We start from the raw sequence: 17,687 nt of genomic DNA, 5'->3' as shown, positions 1-17,687 counted from the left end.
AGTGGGTAAAGTAGTGAGGAGGGCGTGCCTTTCTTCTCAGACATCTTCCTGAGTGTTGCTCTCTCAGTATACCGTTGTCTTGACCTCCAGAAAGAGATGTGTATTAAGAGGAGAATTTTTTTTTTAAAGGAAAGTCTGTAACTCAATTTTTGCAACTATATTTATTAAAAAAAAAGAACTCAAATTTGAAAGTTTATTATATCTTATGTTAGAAATATGGGCAAATCCTCACTTAGATATTTTTTTACTATGAAATTTTAAACACATGTTTATGCCTGAAAGGATCTGACTATTCCTTTTCTATTTTAGTTACACCTAATGAGTGGTTTCTTTGTAACACATGACTAAGCTCTGCTTCCATTAATGACAAGACTAGTTACACCGACAGGGTTCCCTTATCTGTTTCTCTTGTGAGATTGGGATCATCAGCTGGTAACTTCTTAAGGAGCAAAACCAGGACATTTAGGTATTATGTAATGTACATAGAAGGTGACACAATTGATCTAACAAGATTCAGAAGCACAGCCTCCCCCATTTTATGAACTAGTATATGCCAAGTGTCATATTTTGCTATAACCTTTGCCTAAATTGGACAAAAGATAGATTTAATGAGACAAAAGAAAAGTTATTTGCAATACACACATCAGTGCACTATATGCAGTTCTTGTGCCTTTGATCCTTTTATTCCCTACCACTTGTTCCTCACATTAGAGTCAGGAATATTTTTAAAAGACTGTAACCTTTTACTCACAGTAGTTTTAATAAAAATTGTCCCTGGGGGCAGCCCAGTGGCACAGCGGTTAAGTTCGCACATTCTGCTTCAGCCGCCAAGGGTTAATCGGTGCAGACCTATGCACAGCTTGTCAAGCCATGCTGTGGTAGGTGTCCCACATATAAAGTAGAGGGAGATGAGCACAAGTGTTAGCTCAGGGCCAGTTTTCCTCAGCAAAAAAGAGGAGGATTGGCAGCAGATGTTAGCTCGGGGCTAATCGTCCTCAAAAAAAAAAAGCTGTTCTTGAAAAAAGCTAAATAAAGACTCTGATTCTGTACATACTTTCCCCCCTTCTTTCCAAGTTTTAATAAACTAGGTCATCCTTACTACTTCTTTGTAAATATTTCATCTTTGATGTGACTCCCTACCCACTGTAGGAAATGGTCTGGTAGTGGGGGGGATTATGAGAGATGGCCCACAGCTTACGTTCAGACATTACTTAGAAAGCTTCACCTACATCAATAAGAATATGGTATCCAGATCATAGAATGTAATAATCCCATAATTCTTTGCAATGGCCATATCAAGCTGTGTTTAGTTCTGGATGCCACATTTTAAGAGGGCTCTTTTCAAACTAAAGTGTGTCCAGAGATAAGCATCAAGGGTAGTGAGCAATCTATAAATCATATCATTTTTTTTAAAAAGCACTTGAGGAAAATGGGAATGTTTAGTCTATAAAATAGAGTTTATAATGGAAATATGAGAGGTGTCACAAATATTTGAACGGGATAGAATTATTATCTGTGTTTCTAGAACAGTGCTTTTTCAAAAGATAAGTTTCAACCTATTAGTGGAATGAGAAATCAATTTCATTGGTCATTATCAACTTTATTTGCTTAATAAAATAGAATACAATAGAAAATATCAAAGTGCATCACATGAAATAATGGTTTACTTGTTCTTTTCTGGAAATTTTATTTTCATTTTCTATATGTATAGTGGGTCACAGTGGAAATGTATTCCTTGCAATGGAGCAGCTACTTATTCTGTGCCTATAATAAAAGTAGAATCCACAAACACTAAAGTAATATAAAGAAGAGATGAGGGAGTGGGAAAGGGAGCATGCGTGCTGTTAATCAAACTTAGTAGAAATTTGACCTGTCTTGATTTAAGAGCCCATCTCCAAAATAAAACCAACAAAAGACCAAAAGTAGAAACTCTTTACATGAAAAGTACAGAGTGAGGAAACTGCCATTTAATATTCCAATGCTTTCTATTTAAATTAATTTTTTCTTTGTCTTTAGAATGTGTATTAGATGATGAGGAAATTGTGGACATCTTAAGAAGATCCAAAATGACTTCAAATGAAATTTCAAAACGCATCAAAGCAAGAGAAGCAACAGAAAGTGAAATTCAAGCAACACGTACAAACTATCTTCCCATTGCTACTCGAGGTGCGCTTCTCTACTTTCTAGTGGCCAGTCTTACAGAAATCAATTACACGTACCAGTTCTCCCTAGACTGGTTTCGTCAAGTTTTTGTTTCATCGGTAGTTTCCAAAAGCAAAGCACAAGAAGAACACAGTTTAAAAAGGGAAAAAATGTCTCTCAAAAACGTTCATGAAATTATAAATCCCTCAGAAGAATCCGAGTTAGACAGTGAGAAAAGTCCCTTAGAGAGGCATCTTAAAAATTCAATAGATGTGTTGACCAGAAATATTTTTAAGGTGAGACATTCTTTAATATGAATTTTGCATACTTATTTAATCTAGACAGGTTAGTGTAACAGTTATATTTTCCCCATAGGTGGTCTCTTCAGCCCTACTTAATCAACATAAACTTTGCTTCTCCTTTTGGCTTTGTACTACAATCATGCAAAATAATGCTAATGGAAATCTGATGCAGGATGACATTGGGTCCCTACCAGATGAAGAATGGAACATCTTCTTATATTCTGGCATGCTGATAAATACTAAGGGTGTAGTGCCTCAGCCTAGACTTAATAGTAAGTAAAAGTGATTGCTCTGGATTTGGTAAAACCCATTAAAAACGTGTTTCCCTGAAAAATACTTAAAGATTTCTAAGATGCTCCAAGTCAATGCTTCTATACTGATTAAACTAAAAGCAGCTTGAGGTCAAGTGTGATGTCTCATTCATCATTGTATCCCCTACACTGTTGAGCATATAACTGGTACGCAATAATTTTTGAATGAATGAATAAATAAATGACAATTGCCATGGTTATTATAATACTAAACTACAAAGCAGAATACCTAATACTAGTTATTAGGGATGCCACACAAACACACACACGTTAATTAAATACCATCATGAGTTAAACTTTGCCCCTCCTAACTAACTACAGTCACCCTCAGTTTCTTATGAAAATTCCTGGAAAATTTGAACCACAAAAACCATTCTTATCCAAAAAGAATTGGCAAAATCATTTAAGTATTGGATCTTTTCAAATGCTCCTGTGCTGTAAATTTTTTAATATATTTATTTTTTAAATTGTGGTAAAATACACATAACATAGAATTTACCATCTTAACCATTTTTAAGTGTACAGTTCAGTGGCATTAAGTAAATTCACATTGTTGTGCTGTGTTGTAATTTTAAGTCACAAAAAATATAAAGTTAAAGGTCTGACTTCTCACTGAGGAGGAAAAAGTGGTGATTTGGAGTAGCCTTTGTCAGATGTGCTGAGACTATTAGCAAAGACTAGAAGTCAGAATGAATACATGAAAAAAGTTGCTATGGAGGATACCAGACTTTTGGATAGTTTTGTCTTATTTTGTTTTTTGTTTGCTTTCACTTGTACCAAAGCCTGGTATACAGTAGATGTTTGGTAAATGACCGTTGAATCGATGAATGGTTTTATAAATTTATTAAGGTTCTTTTGCTTGCAAAAAAACCCAAACAATCACTCAATAGCTTAAACCAAAAACTATCAAAATTCTTAGAAGGATTCTGAGGTATCTCAGAAAAACCCAAGGAAAATGTGAACAACCAAGCACTAATGTGAGAAGAACTAGTGACTACTATTAACATAACTCAGCTTCTCACAGTTCTCAGACTCTGCTTCACAGGTCTAGACTCCATATTTCCAGGAGGGAGAATCTGAGTGTCACAGCCCCAGTCAGGAGTCTATTCCTGAACCACTCACCTATGACCAAGAAACAAAGTCATGCAGCAAAAGAGGCAGCCAACCCAAGAAATGTCTGCTGCATTTGGAATCACTAGAAAATCCCCAGTGTACTTTAAGAAACAACAACAAAATTTAACAGCTTCCATTTTTTTATTATACAAGCAATATGTTTACTATAAAAGCCAATAGAACCTACAGATAAGCAAAAAGAAGAAAATAAATCTTCTGTAATTCCACCATCCAGAGATAACCACTATTAATATTTTTGTTTCTTCTTCCAACTGTTGTTACTCTCTCTATATATATCTTCTGAACATATAGTCATATTCATATATGAATATTTATATGTATATTCTTTAAAAGAAAAGGTGATTTGCTGTGCTTATGCTTGCTTTTTTCAAACTGATATGTCAAAAATAGCTTTCTATGTCAATAAATGTACTTAGACTCTTTAATATCTGCACATTACAATTTTTGAACTTATCAAAATTTATTTAGTCACTGTCTTAACTTAGAGACTTAAGTGGTTCCCAGTTTTTTCTTACACTGAACAGTAAACACTATGATGAATAAAAAAGAGTCTTAACCTTTACCAGGATTCTATTTTTAATAAAATATTACAATTTTCAAAACTTAATCTCCTTTAAAAGTTACCTTTTACTTTTAGCGAGGAGAAGAGTGACATCAGCAAGATGGCAGGCTAGAAAGTTACATAATCTCCTGCCCTCACAGAGACACCAAGTTAACAACAATATACAGACCACAATATCTCTTTGAGAACTCTAGAGGCCTGTTGAGAAGCTGCAGCACCAAGGCCATTGTAAAACCAAGAAGAGAGTCCTGCAAAAGGGATAGGAAATTTTATGTTATTTGACATGCCTGTTGGTGTCATAGAACAGAGCAACCAAAAGTAGACCCCTCATAATAGGGCATCTCCCTCAGGATGGCACAAAATTATGGACCATGTATCCAACATTCTGGCTTCTCTAGGGGCTGTTCTGACTGGGAACACCAACAGGACTGACACCATAGTTTGGAAACCACTGAAAACAGGCAAGCAGCATATGAGAGCTACAGTTCCACAGACAGACACAGGGGAAGCAAGAGATAAGAAAAGGCTTGACAGGTTCTAGACCTACATCCAGGCTAATTGGTGAAGGTTCTCCCCTGAACAAAGCCAGTATGCAAAGACTGGGACAGGTGTTTGTTTTTTCAAATGCCCAATCCCCGCAAAAAATTACAAGGCATGCAAAGAAACAGAGAACTATAGCCCAATAAAAGGAACAAAATAAAACTTCAGAAACCAACCTTAAAGAACTGCAGCTCTATAATCTCCCTGATAAAGAACTTAAAATAACTGTTGTAAAGATGCTCAATAAACTGAAAAAAGAGCACAGATAGACAACTAAATGAAATCAGGAAAACAACACATGAACAAAATAAAATATCAACAAAAAACTATTTTAAAAGAATGAAACAAATTCTGGAGTTGAAAAATACAATAATTGAACTGAAAAATTCATTAGAGGGATTTAACATCAGACTTGATCAGGCAGAAGAAAGAATCAGTGAACTTGAAGACAAGTCATTTGAAATCATTGGCTCAGAGGAGCAAAAAAAAAAATGAGGAAAAGCAAAGAGAGCCTTAGGGATTTATGGAACACTACTAAACAAACCAATGTATGCATTAGGGAATCTTAGAAAGAGAAGAGAGAGAGAAGGGGCAAGAGCTGATTTGAAAAAATAATGGCTGAAAACTTCCCAAATCTGAGGAAAGAAATGGACATGCAGATTCAAGAAGCTCAAAGAACTCCAACAAAGATAAGTCCAAAGAGAACCACACTGAGATACATGGTAATTGAACTGTGTAGAGTCAAAGACAGAGAGAATCTTGAAAGCAGCAAAAGAAAATTGATTTATCACATACAACAGAGCTACCATAAGATTATAAGGGAATTTCTTGGCAGAAACTTTGCAAGCCAGAAGGGAGTGGGATAACGTATTCAAAGTGCTGAAAGAAAAAGAACTGTCAACCAAGAACGCTATATCCAGCAAAACTATCCTTCAAAAATGAAGGGGAAATTAAGACTTTCCCAGATAAACAGAACTTGACGGAGTTCATTACCACTAGACCTGCTCAACAGTAGCTAAAGGAAGTCCTTCAAGTTGAAACAGAAAGATAATAGACAGCAACGTAAAGCCATATGAAAATAGATGCTTCTATGGTAAAAGTAAATAAATTTTCAAATATAGCAACCTATACTATTGTAATTTTGGTGCATAGAATTTAAGTGACAAAACATTTTTTAAAAACTATAAAGCTATGTTAGTAGGTATACCATATATAAAGATGTAGTTTGTGACATCAATAACAAAGTGTTGGGGGGAACTGTAAAGGAACAGAGTTTTGGGATATGATTAAAGTTAAATTCTTATCACTTTAAAATAGAATGCTATAATTTTAAGATATTTTCTGTAATTGCAATGGTAGCTGTCATGGTTAATTTTGTGTGTCAATTTGACTGGGATAAGGGATACCTAGATAGCTGGTAAAACATTGTTTCTGAGTGTGTCTGTCAGCGTGTGTTCAGAAGAGATTAGCATTTGAATTGGAAATCGCTCTCACCAATGCAGATGGACATCATCCGACCCATTCAGAGCCTAACTAGAACAAAATGGCTGAAGAAGGATGAAATTTTTTCTTTGTTTGAGCTTCATCTCTCCTGCCCTCAGACATCAGCACTCCTAGTTTGCAGATCTCTGGACTCAATCCAGGACTCACACCATTGTCTCCCCTCATTCTCAGGCCTTTGGACTTAGACTGATTGACACCACTAGCTTTCCTGGTTCTCCAGCTTGCAGATGGCAGATCATGGGATTTCTCAGCCCCCATAATCATGTGAGCCAAATCCTATAATAAATCTCCTTGTATATATGTATATATATCCTACTAGTTCTGTTTTTCTGGAGAACCCTGACTAATAAAATAAAATCTATCAAATATACACAAAAGGAAACAAGAAGAGAATCAATGAATATCACTACAAAAAATCAATGAAATACAAAGGAAGGCAGTAAGATACAAAAGGAGGGACATAAAAGCTACAAGACATACAGGAAACAATTTAAAAATGGAAATAGTGAGTTCTTCCCTATCAATAATTAAATGTAAATGGATTAAATTCCATGATCAAAAGACATAGGTTGGCTTAATGGATAAAAAAACAAGACCCAACTATGTAATCTCTACAAGAGACTCACTTTAGACTTAAGGACACATGTGGGCTGAAAGTGAAAGGATGGAAAAGATATTCCAAGAAAATGGTAACCAAAAGAGAGTCGAAGTGGCTATGCTGATATCAGGAAAAATAAGTTTAAGTGAAAAACTTACAAGAGACAAAGATGGACATTATATAATGATAAAAGGGTCAATTCATCAAGAAGATATAACAATTATAAATTTTTATGCACCAAACCTCAGAGCTCCTAATTATATGAAGCAAACTTTGACAGAATTGAAGGGAGAAATAGACAGCCACACAGTAATACTGAGAGACTGCAATACCCCACTTTCAATAATGGATAGAACAACCAGACACAAGATCAGTAAGGAAATAGAGGACTTGAACAACACTATAGAGAAACTGGACCTAACTCACATACACAGAACACTCCACCCAACAACAGCAACACTCCTGATACATTCTGCTCAAGTGAACATGGAACATTCTCTGGTATAGACCACATGTTAGGCCACAAAACAAGTCTTAACAAATTCAAGAAGATTGAAATCATATAAAGCATCTTTTCTAACCACAATGGAATGAAATTAGACACCAGTAACACATGAAAAATCCAAAAATATGTGGAAATTAAACAACATACTCTTAAACAATCAGTTGGTCAAAGAAGACATCATAAGGGAAATTATAAAATATGTTGAGACATGTAAAAGTGAAAACACAGCATAACAAAACTTACGGAATACAGCAAAAGCAATACTAAGAAGTTTATAGCTATAAATACGTGCATTAAAAAGCAGATATCAAATAAACAACCTAACTCCATAGCTCAAAGAACTAGAGAAAGAAGAACAAACTAAACATAAAGCTAGCAGAAGGAAGCAAATAATAAAGATTAGAGGAGAAATAAACAAAATAGAGAATAAAAAATTTTAAAAACTCAGCAAAACTAGGAGTTGGCTTTTTGAAAAGATCAACAAATTGATAAACTCTTAGCTAGATTGAGAGAGAAGACTCAAATAACTAAAATCAGAAATGAAAGAGGGACATTAAAACTGATGCCACAGAAATACAGAGGATCATGGGAGACTACTACAATTATATATCAACAAGTTGAATTATCTAGAATAAATAGAAACATACAATCCACCAAGACTGAATCATGAAGAAATAGAAAATTTGAACAGACTTATAACAAGTAAGGAGATTGAGTCGGTAATCAAAAATCTCCCAGCAAAGAAACGTCCTGGACCAGATGCCTGCACTGAAAAATTCTACCAAACATTAAAGAAGAATAAACACAATTTCTCCTGAAACTCTTCAAAAACTTTGAAGAGGAGGGAACACTTCCAAGCTCATTCTATGAGACCAGCATTACCCTGATACCAAAGCCAGACAAAGATACTATAAGAAAACTAGAGACCAATATCCTTGATGGCTATAGATGCAAAAATCCTCAACAAAATACAGCAAACCAAATTCAAGAGCACATTAAAAAATTTATACACCATGACCAAGTGCAATTTATTTCTGGGGTGCAAGACTTATTCAACATAAAAAAATCAATCAGTGTAATAACCACATTAACAGAACAAAGGACAAAACCACATGATCATCTTAACTGATGCAGAAAAAGCATTTGATAAGATTCAACATTCTTACATGACAAAAACACTCAAAAAGTTGGGAAGAGAAGGAAACCATCTCAACATAATAAAAGTCTTTTATGAAAAGCCCACAGCTAACATCATACTCAGTGGTGAAAAACTGAAAGCTTTTCTCTAAGACCAGGAACAAGGCAAAGATGCCTCCTGCTCTCACCACTTCTGTTTAACATGGAAATTCTAGTCAGAGCATTAGACAATAAAAAGAAAGAAAAGGCATCCAAATTGGAAAGGAAGAAGTTAAATTATCTCTGTTCACAGATGACATGATCTTATATGTAGAGAACCCTAAAAAGTCCACAAAAACACTGTTACAACTAGTAAACAAATTCAGCAAAGTTGCAAAATACAAAACCAACATACGAAAGTCACTTGCATTTTCATACACTAACAACAAATAGTATGAAAAGGAAATTAAGAAAACAATCCCGTTTACAATAGCATCAAAAAGAATAAAATACTTAGGAATAAACCTAACCAAGGAGGTGAAAGACTTGTACACTGAAAACTACAAAACATTGCTGAAAGAAATTAAAGAAGACACAAATAAATGGAAAACATCTTATGTTCATGGATTGGCAGACTTAATATTGTTAGTATGTCCATACTAACCCAAAGCAATCTACAATTCAATGCAATCCCTGTCAAAATCACATTTATTCAGAAATAAAAAAATTCTTTCTAAAATTCACATGGACTCTCAAGAGACTTCAAATAGCCAAAACAATTTTGAAAAAGAACAAAGATACAGGCATCTCACTTCCTGGTTTCAAGCTATATTATAAATCTACAGTGATCAAAGCAGTTTGGTACTTGCATAATGACTGACAGACCCATGGAACAGAATATAGAGCCCAGAAATTAACCCACATGTATATGGTCAAAAGATCTTGGACAAGGATTTGAAGACTACTCACTGGGGAAAGGACAGTCTCTTCAACAAATGGTGCTGGGAAAACTGGGTATCCACATGCAAAAAAAATGAAATTGGACGCTTATCTTATACCAAATACAAAAATCAACTCAAAATGGATTCAAGACCTAAACATAAGACCTAAAACTATAAAACTCCTAGAAGTAAACATAACAAAAGAACTTTGTAACATTGGATTTGACAATGATTTCTTGGACACCAGTGCATAGGCAACAAAAGCAAAAATAGACAAATGGGACTACATCACACTTAAAAACTTTTGTGCATCAAAGGACACAGTCAACAGAGTAAAAAGGCAATCTATGGAAAGGAAGAAAATATTTCAAATCATATATCTTATAAGGAGTTAACATATGGAATATATAAAGAACTCCTACAACTCAACAACAAAAAATCAAATAACCCAACTTAAAAATAGGCAACGACTTGAATAGATATTTCTTCAAAGATGTTGTACAAATCGCCAACAAGCATATGAAAAGATGTTCAGCATCACTAATCGCTAGGAAATGCAAATCAAAACCATGGTGAGATATCATCTCACACCCATTAGGATGGCTACTATCAAAAAAAAAAAAAAGAAAATAACAAGTGCTGTCAAGGATGTGGAGATATTGGAACCCTTGTGCACTGTTGGTGGGATTGTAAAATGGTGCAACGGTATGGAGGCTCCTCAAAAAGTTAAAAACAATCCCACATCTTACTATATATCCAAAAGAATTGAAAGCAGGGTCTCAGAAAGATATTTTCACACTTATGTTCATATCAGCACTATTCACAATAGCCACAGGTAGAAGCAACTCAAATGTCCATTGATGGATGGATGAATGGATAAATAAAATGTAGTATGTACATACAATGGAATATTATTCAACCTCCAAAAGGAAGGAAATTCTGTCACATGCTACAACGTGGATGAACCCTGAGGACATTATGCTAAGTGAAATAAGCCAGTCACAGAAAGACAAATACTGTATGATTCCACTTACATAAGGTATCTAAAGAAGTCAACTTCATAGAAACAGAAAGTAGAATGGTGATTACCAGGGGCTGGGGAGGTGGGAGGGAAGGGTTGTTTAATAGGTACAAAGTTTTAGATTTGCAGAGAAAGTTCTGGAGATCTGTTTCACAACAATATGAATATACTTAACACTACTGAACAGCACTCTTAAAATGGTTAAGATAGTAAATTTTATATGTGCTTTTACCACAATAAAAAATTACCTTTTATGTAATTAATTTTTATATAAAATGTCTTTTCCCAACAACAAATTTGTTAAGCATCTACTATTAATGAGTAACTAAAAGGTAAAAGATATAGCACTTCTTTTTTTTTCTCCAAGCTCCTCAGCAGAATTGAGCCTCTCTTGTCTACAGTAGTATCCTGCTTTTTTTTGTTTTTTAGTGAGGAAGATTGGCCCTGAGCTAACATCTGTTGCCAATCTTCCTTTTTTTTTTCCTCCCCAAAACCCCAGTACATAGTTGTATATCCTAGTTGTAGGTCTTTCTAGTCCTTCTATGTGGGATGCCACTTCAGCATGGCTTGATGAGCGCTGGGTAGGTCCATGCCCAGGATCCAAACTGGTGAACCCTGGGCTGCCGAAGCAGAGTGTGCAAACTTAACCACCATGCCACCAGGCCAGCCCCCAGGATATATGTCTTCTAATGTGGTCATTTTTTCTTTTCTGTTAGACATATATGAAATCTATAGAAATCGACATCTTCAGTGGTTGTCAGATTCCAGGTGGAAAGAGTGCCAATATGTCAGCAGTGAACTAGAACCATTTTCTCTTCTATGCAAATCCCTTTTATCAAATGTATCACAATGGAATGCTTTTAATAATAGTGAGGATGTATATTTTCTAATGAGCCTAGCTTTCTCTTCAGAAAATGCTTCATTGGAAGAAGGTAAGACATCACCAGAGGAAAGTAAGAAAGCATTCAATATTTTAATCTAGTTTAATTACATATATGTGTATGTAGATTATCAACTTATAAATGTACTTCAATATCTTATATTGTGAAAGAGTGAAGGGAGGAACATAACTATGTTGTAAGCACATCTCGTGTTATTTAATGTAATGCTCACGACAATCTTGTGAAATGATTATTATGAACATTATTGTTGCTGGTGAGAAATTCTGATGAAAAGTCAAAAATTCAGAGAGAAGAAATATACCAAACTAGTTTCATTACACCACACTAGTTTTGAACCTTGAATCTGAAGAAGGCTACACTTCCAACAGATGCATATATTTTATATAACAGACAATGCATTTTATATATTGTTTCATATAACAGATATGTGTTTTAAAAATTACGTAGGAAATATAACTTACTTTAAACATCCAGCTAGTTTTAGTACATCTTTTCCTTTTCGTTTTTCCACTTTGAACTCCCCCCCCTCAATTTTCCCTGCCATTTCCACCCACATCACCCCATTCAGGATACAACCTAATTTGTTTCCTTCCACATTTTTCTCCATTTTGCTTCCAGATTTTTGCTACACTATACAATTATGTTATACAATAACACAAACATCCTTAAACATGTTTTCTTTACTTCTATTTCTATGAGATTATAGCCAGAAGTGGAATTGCTAATCAAAAGTATATTATTTTTGTGTTAATAGTTGTTGCCAGGTTACTTTTCTTAAAAGTCCTTGATAATTTATATTTCCACCAGCAATATGTAAGTGTCCCTTTTCCAAGAGGGGTATTGATTTTTTTTTAGCTTTTGCCAATCTGAGAAGTTTAAAGTACTTTAATTTGAATTTCCCCAACTACTACCAGGTTTAAGTTCCTTCTCAGATGTTTGTTGACCATTCAGATTTGCCTATTCATGTACTTTGCCCATTTTTCTACTAGATTGTTTATCTCTTTTTTGTCCATCTGTAAGAATCTTCCTAGTGTCATAGATAATTAAGTTTTTGTTTTGTTAAAGATAGTAACCTATTCATTCAAATATTTTTCGAAATCTGACATTGTTTGTTGAATTTGTTTATAGTACCTGTACCATACAATGTTTAAATGTTTATATAGTCAATTAGGTCTATTTTTTTTTTCTTTTCTAACTTCTGGATTTTCAGTTCTGGTTAAGAAGTTCTCCTCCCCTACCATTTTCTCTCTGGGTCATTAATGTTTTATTTTGTTGTGTTTGTCACGAATCTATCTTGGATTCATCGTTTATTATATTATAAGATAAAAATGCATATGTTTTATTTAAAGAAACTCTTTACTAACCCTTTTGGTAAAGTGAAGATCTTTTTATTTTGCAAATAACCCCAAATTTACAACCGTAAATTGTAACGATTTTCATGTATCATGGGTTTTTTTTGAGATCAACAAACCTATCTTAGCTATGTTCAAAAAAGCAGTTTCTATAATCTAAGTTGTATTTGAAGTTAGACACTGAGGAAATACATAGAAATATAAGGTATTTAGAAATGATAGCCGTATCTGAGAGAGCTGGAAACAAAAACTAGAAGGCTCCCACCTTGCAAGAGAGTGTGATCCGGTAGGATGCTGTTGCAGTAGTAAGAGAGATGGTATTAAAACATATAAGGGCATAATATTCAGTTTTTCAAAAATTTGAGAATCTTGTTGCATTTCCACTTGATTCTCATTTCCTTTATCTGTCACAGGTAGATTATGACTAGAAATCTCTAGCCTCTGGAATTATTAGTTTATATTCATCACAAAACATCACGTAAGCAGGGGCAGGTTATAAAGTGTTGGCTGTGGCCCTGGCTTCTCTTTTTCCCTTCAGCAGTCCATCGTCTTGTGATGGCACTGTTCATTGACCACTTCGCTACAGCCAAGAGGAACCTTAAATCTACCTGAGCGTCTGCCTCTTTTGCAATATTAAGGATCATTAGTGATGCCGCAAATCCTACAGAAATAAAGCTCTCTTTAAAGGAAGTCAGCTATGTTTAAAAAAAACTTCACAATTTTATAACAAAAATTCTCATTGTGGTATCTTTTAGTGATCCAAAGTATTTGATTGTTAATCTCAGTTTCTTTCTCTAAATTGTATCTAGCTGAACTTTTGAATGAAAATGAAGAAATTAGCAGTCCTATAAATTTTCCCTGGGAGAAACTCACTCCATTTCAAAGACTTATTTTGGTAAGAAGTGCTATGAGAAAATATTGATATTCTAAATGTTTTGAGAACTTTATCAGTAACTTAAACCCTTCAAATTTACATTTTTATGGCAAAATATATGGATTTTACAAGCTAACATTTAGTAAACAGTAATGCTAGAGGGAAGCACGTACACTCCATCTCAATGTTTCTTTTATGTGGAGGGAGTCCAATTAGAGTAAGATTCCTGGCATCTCTCTGCCCTTTATTCGCTCCTCCCTAGAGAGGAGGGAGGATGTGTGAGATGGGTAAATCTGAGAGACTAATTCAGAGTGCATGGCTCAGCCCCTTCTCCTCTGGCCCTTTTGGGATCTGCCTGCCTGCAAAAGGCATAGTTTCTGCTCTGCTTCTCAATGCCTTAAACTGTGCAGGAGCAGACCCTGGCTCTTTAGGGAGAAGCCAGCAGCTGTTCAGCGCTACTCATGACGGACGAGTAAGTCTCTCAAATTCTAGGGCCCAGTATCAGAAGCACACACCCCTAAACCACGTCTGCCACTGTGGGCTTTCTGGTTAATAAAGGTGCTATTACGCCTGACTCCTCTGTTTCTCAGTTGCTTCAGAATCTGGCTGCAGGGGTCGGTGGGTTAGGGATGTGAATGAGTGTCATTTATGACACCCTTAAAACATCAGAAGCTTAGCATTTTACATACATCATTTCATTTAATCCTCATGGTGATCTTAGGAAGTAGGCACGATGGTTTTCCCTTTTACCGAATAGGGAGCCAAGGCTTAGAAACTGCGTGATAGAGCCAGGACTGAGACTCAGACAGCTGGACTCTAAAATCTGTGCTCCTTGCAGCAACACTGCATCATCCTTTCCCAAAGTAGATCATCCTAAATTCATCCTTCTCACCTCGAAAAATCTCCTTATTTTCACACGTGCCCTCTAGTTTTGTGAGGGGAAATCCCTGCTCTCGCTCTCCTCCCCACGCTAACTTCTGCGGACACCGGCCAGGACAGCCAGGAGCCCGTCTTCTGATTCTGCCTTAAAGTTTATTTAAAAATAAAATGGTTAGAAATTACAAGAAAAAAAAAACCTGCATCTGGCTTATAGACATGTTTTATTTGACCTGCAGTTTTGTTTTTTTCCCCCAACATTTCAAGTGCAATTTATCACTAAACAAATGGGTTTGAACCAAGGCGATCTTTCTTACAAACTCCAAAGTCTTCAAATAAGATAACTAAAATATCATCCTATGTACTGTAAAATAGCATTCTGTGTACACTCATATCTTAAAGTGAGTTGATTTCCTTTCTGTTTTTTCTGTTGTGGCAAAATATACATAAATTATTTCATTTTATCCTCATATTAATCCCTTTCAACCCTATTTAGGTGTAAAAATTCAGTGGCATTAAGTACATTCACAGTGCTGTGCAATCACCACTATCCATTTCCAGAAATTTCTCATCATTCCAAACGGTAACTGTGTACCTACTAAACAGTAACTCCCCGTTCCTTCCTCACACTAGACCCTGGCAACCACCATTCCATTTTCTGTCTCTATGAATTTGACTACTCTAGGTACCTTATATGAGTGAAAGTTGCAATATTTACCTTTTTGTGTCTGGCTTATTTCACTTAGCATAATGGTTTCAAAGTTCATCCATGTTGTACCAAGTGTCAGAATTTTCTTCCTTTTTAAGGCTGTATAATATTCCATTGTGTGTATATGTGTGTGTGTGTGTGTGTGTGTACACCACATTTTGTTTATCCATTCATCTGTTCCAGGACCCATGGGTTGCTTTCACCTTTTGGCTATTGTGAATAATGCTGCTATGAACATTGGTGTACAAGTTTGTTTTTTCTTTTGTTTAGGTTTTTTTTTTCTTTTGAGCCAAAATTTGCAAATTGAGAGATTTCACATAAAAATCCAGATTTCCAGCTTTTATCCAAAAAATGAAATTAGAAGATCGGGCAATACTGAGCCCACAATCCTCAGGAGCAGTAGCTAGAGCAGAGGAGCATCTGCCCCTTTGGACCAGAGCACTGCAGTCTTCGCTGCTCCCTATTACGTCCTGACACTGAAGTTGAAATTAGTTGCCGTTAGCATCATAGTTGTCTCTTTGTTTTTCTTACACAGGAGAATTATTTTTCTTCTATCCAACATACTTCTCTAATTTATGTTCTCCACCTGGCAACTATAGACAGATTGACAGCCTACTCTACGTGTCGATTATTGACATAGTCATGACAAAACTATATTTAAGCTATAGTAACTGACAAATGCAAAATCCTGAACAATCTGTATTGCACGGCTCCATTTGTGGAAAAAAAGGAGGTAGATAGAGAGATGCTTGCATGTGCGTAAAAATATCTATAAGGAGCCACAAGAAAAAACAGTGGTTGTCTAGGAAGTAGGACCTTCATTTTTCAATTTATACCTTTTTGTATTGTTTTAATTTTATGTAGCAAGCATGTATTATCTCAAAAACAAAATTAACTGGATTTTAAAGCCCATGCTACATTACCTTCCTCCACTAAGCTCCAGGTGATTTTAGTTTATGAACTAGAAACTTGATGAGTATAGTGATTGTATTTTCCAAAGCCACAGTCAGGAGACATGATCTGATGAAGTGTTGAGTGTACATTTAGGGAAACCACGTTAGAATATTTGAAACTGGGTCTGACCTATAAGAGTCAGAAATTGAGATTGCCGCATAAGAGATTTAGAATATATTAGAAGATTCACCCTGGAGAAGGATAACATCATGGAGCTGCATGAGGGCAAGGACTTTGTCTAGTTTATTCACCTCTCTCCATTGCTGTAACTTGTTGGACAGAAAAGAAGGAAAGAAAGATGATGAGGAGGGGATATGGACATGAGAAAAATTTCACAACTATTTGTAGCTGCTCAGAAAAGAGCTAGTAAAATTGAATTCAATAGATCTCCATTTCTTTGATCTTCCCTTTCTCTCCCACCCCTCAAAATAAAAAGAGAAAAAGTCCTTGGATTAAAAATTACAGCAGTGGAGACATTTAATAAATGCTTGATTGAACAATAAAGTAAAGGAGGAGCTAGCAGCGTGATGGTGACAAAGGATCATGATCACGTTTGGGAGCACAGATTCTCAGCAGTGATGGTGTCAGGGGACCACACCTAATCTCTCGTTTCACTTGGCTGGTTCTAACACTTTCATTAATTGGATGTACTGGGTGAACTCTGGTGCTAGACCCCAGAGTCTTTGTGTGCTGCCAATTTTCATTTTTTAAAAATAAATGATGCATGTAATTAAAACAAAAATTTAAGATTAATTTTTCCAAAAAGTAAAACAAAAAAGCAGAATTTGACATAATGATTTAACATATTATGTTAAACATGTAAAATAACCAATATTTGACAGTTCTTAACCTGTAAAAATGGCAATTTCCCATGGTTCAACCTAGTACATCTGCACAGATCCACAGACACATACAGTTTTGGCTTTGCCTTAATGATGGAGTCTCTGATGCTGAAATGCTCAGGACAGAATTCATGATCACTCTATAAAGAAATAGCACATAAGTGATTTGTATAAAACAGTTTTCAAGTAAAAGGTCTTTCTTCTGAAATTTGCAATGATTTCCAGTAGGTTCTGAACCTCTACTTACTTTGTTTATACTGTTTTCCAGCATCTTTTAGTACCTCTAGAGTTCTTTTCAGATATGTACTCAGTTTGCTTAAACCCACAAGTATCGTGCTATTCATTTTCATTTTATTAATGGAGGAGTTAGTACTCATCCAGTTGTGCTATCCTAAGTTTTCATCTCCCAAACACCATGGGGTTTTCTTGCTCTAGACATGTACAACACAACAGGAAGAAATCCAGGGGAAAGATCTCTTTCTGCAGAATCGGGGACCATTTGG

The 17,687-nt window shown here is 35.4% G+C and overlaps 1 protein-coding gene across 1 annotated transcript in view; it reads left to right on the top strand.

Moving 5' to 3' along the window:
- The window catches only part of DNAH14 (dynein axonemal heavy chain 14), a 390,346-nt gene that overhangs the window by 332,550 nt on the left and 40,109 nt on the right, over positions 1-17,687 (top strand). Inside the window, exons 69-72 of the mRNA XM_046678097.1 lie at positions 2,017-2,438; positions 2,518-2,716; positions 11,392-11,628; positions 13,739-13,824. Coding sequence (XP_046534053.1) covers positions 2,017-2,438; positions 2,518-2,716; positions 11,392-11,628; positions 13,739-13,824 — 944 coding nt within the window. The remainder of the gene's footprint in view (positions 1-2,016; positions 2,439-2,517; positions 2,717-11,391; positions 11,629-13,738; positions 13,825-17,687) is intronic.

The sequence above is a fragment of the Equus quagga genome, chromosome 12, assembly GCF_021613505.1.
Source record: "Equus quagga isolate Etosha38 chromosome 12, UCLA_HA_Equagga_1.0, whole genome shotgun sequence".
Taxonomy (NCBI): Eukaryota; Metazoa; Chordata; class Mammalia; order Perissodactyla; family Equidae; genus Equus; species Equus quagga.
This window is presented reverse-complemented; position numbering and strand designations above follow the sequence as displayed.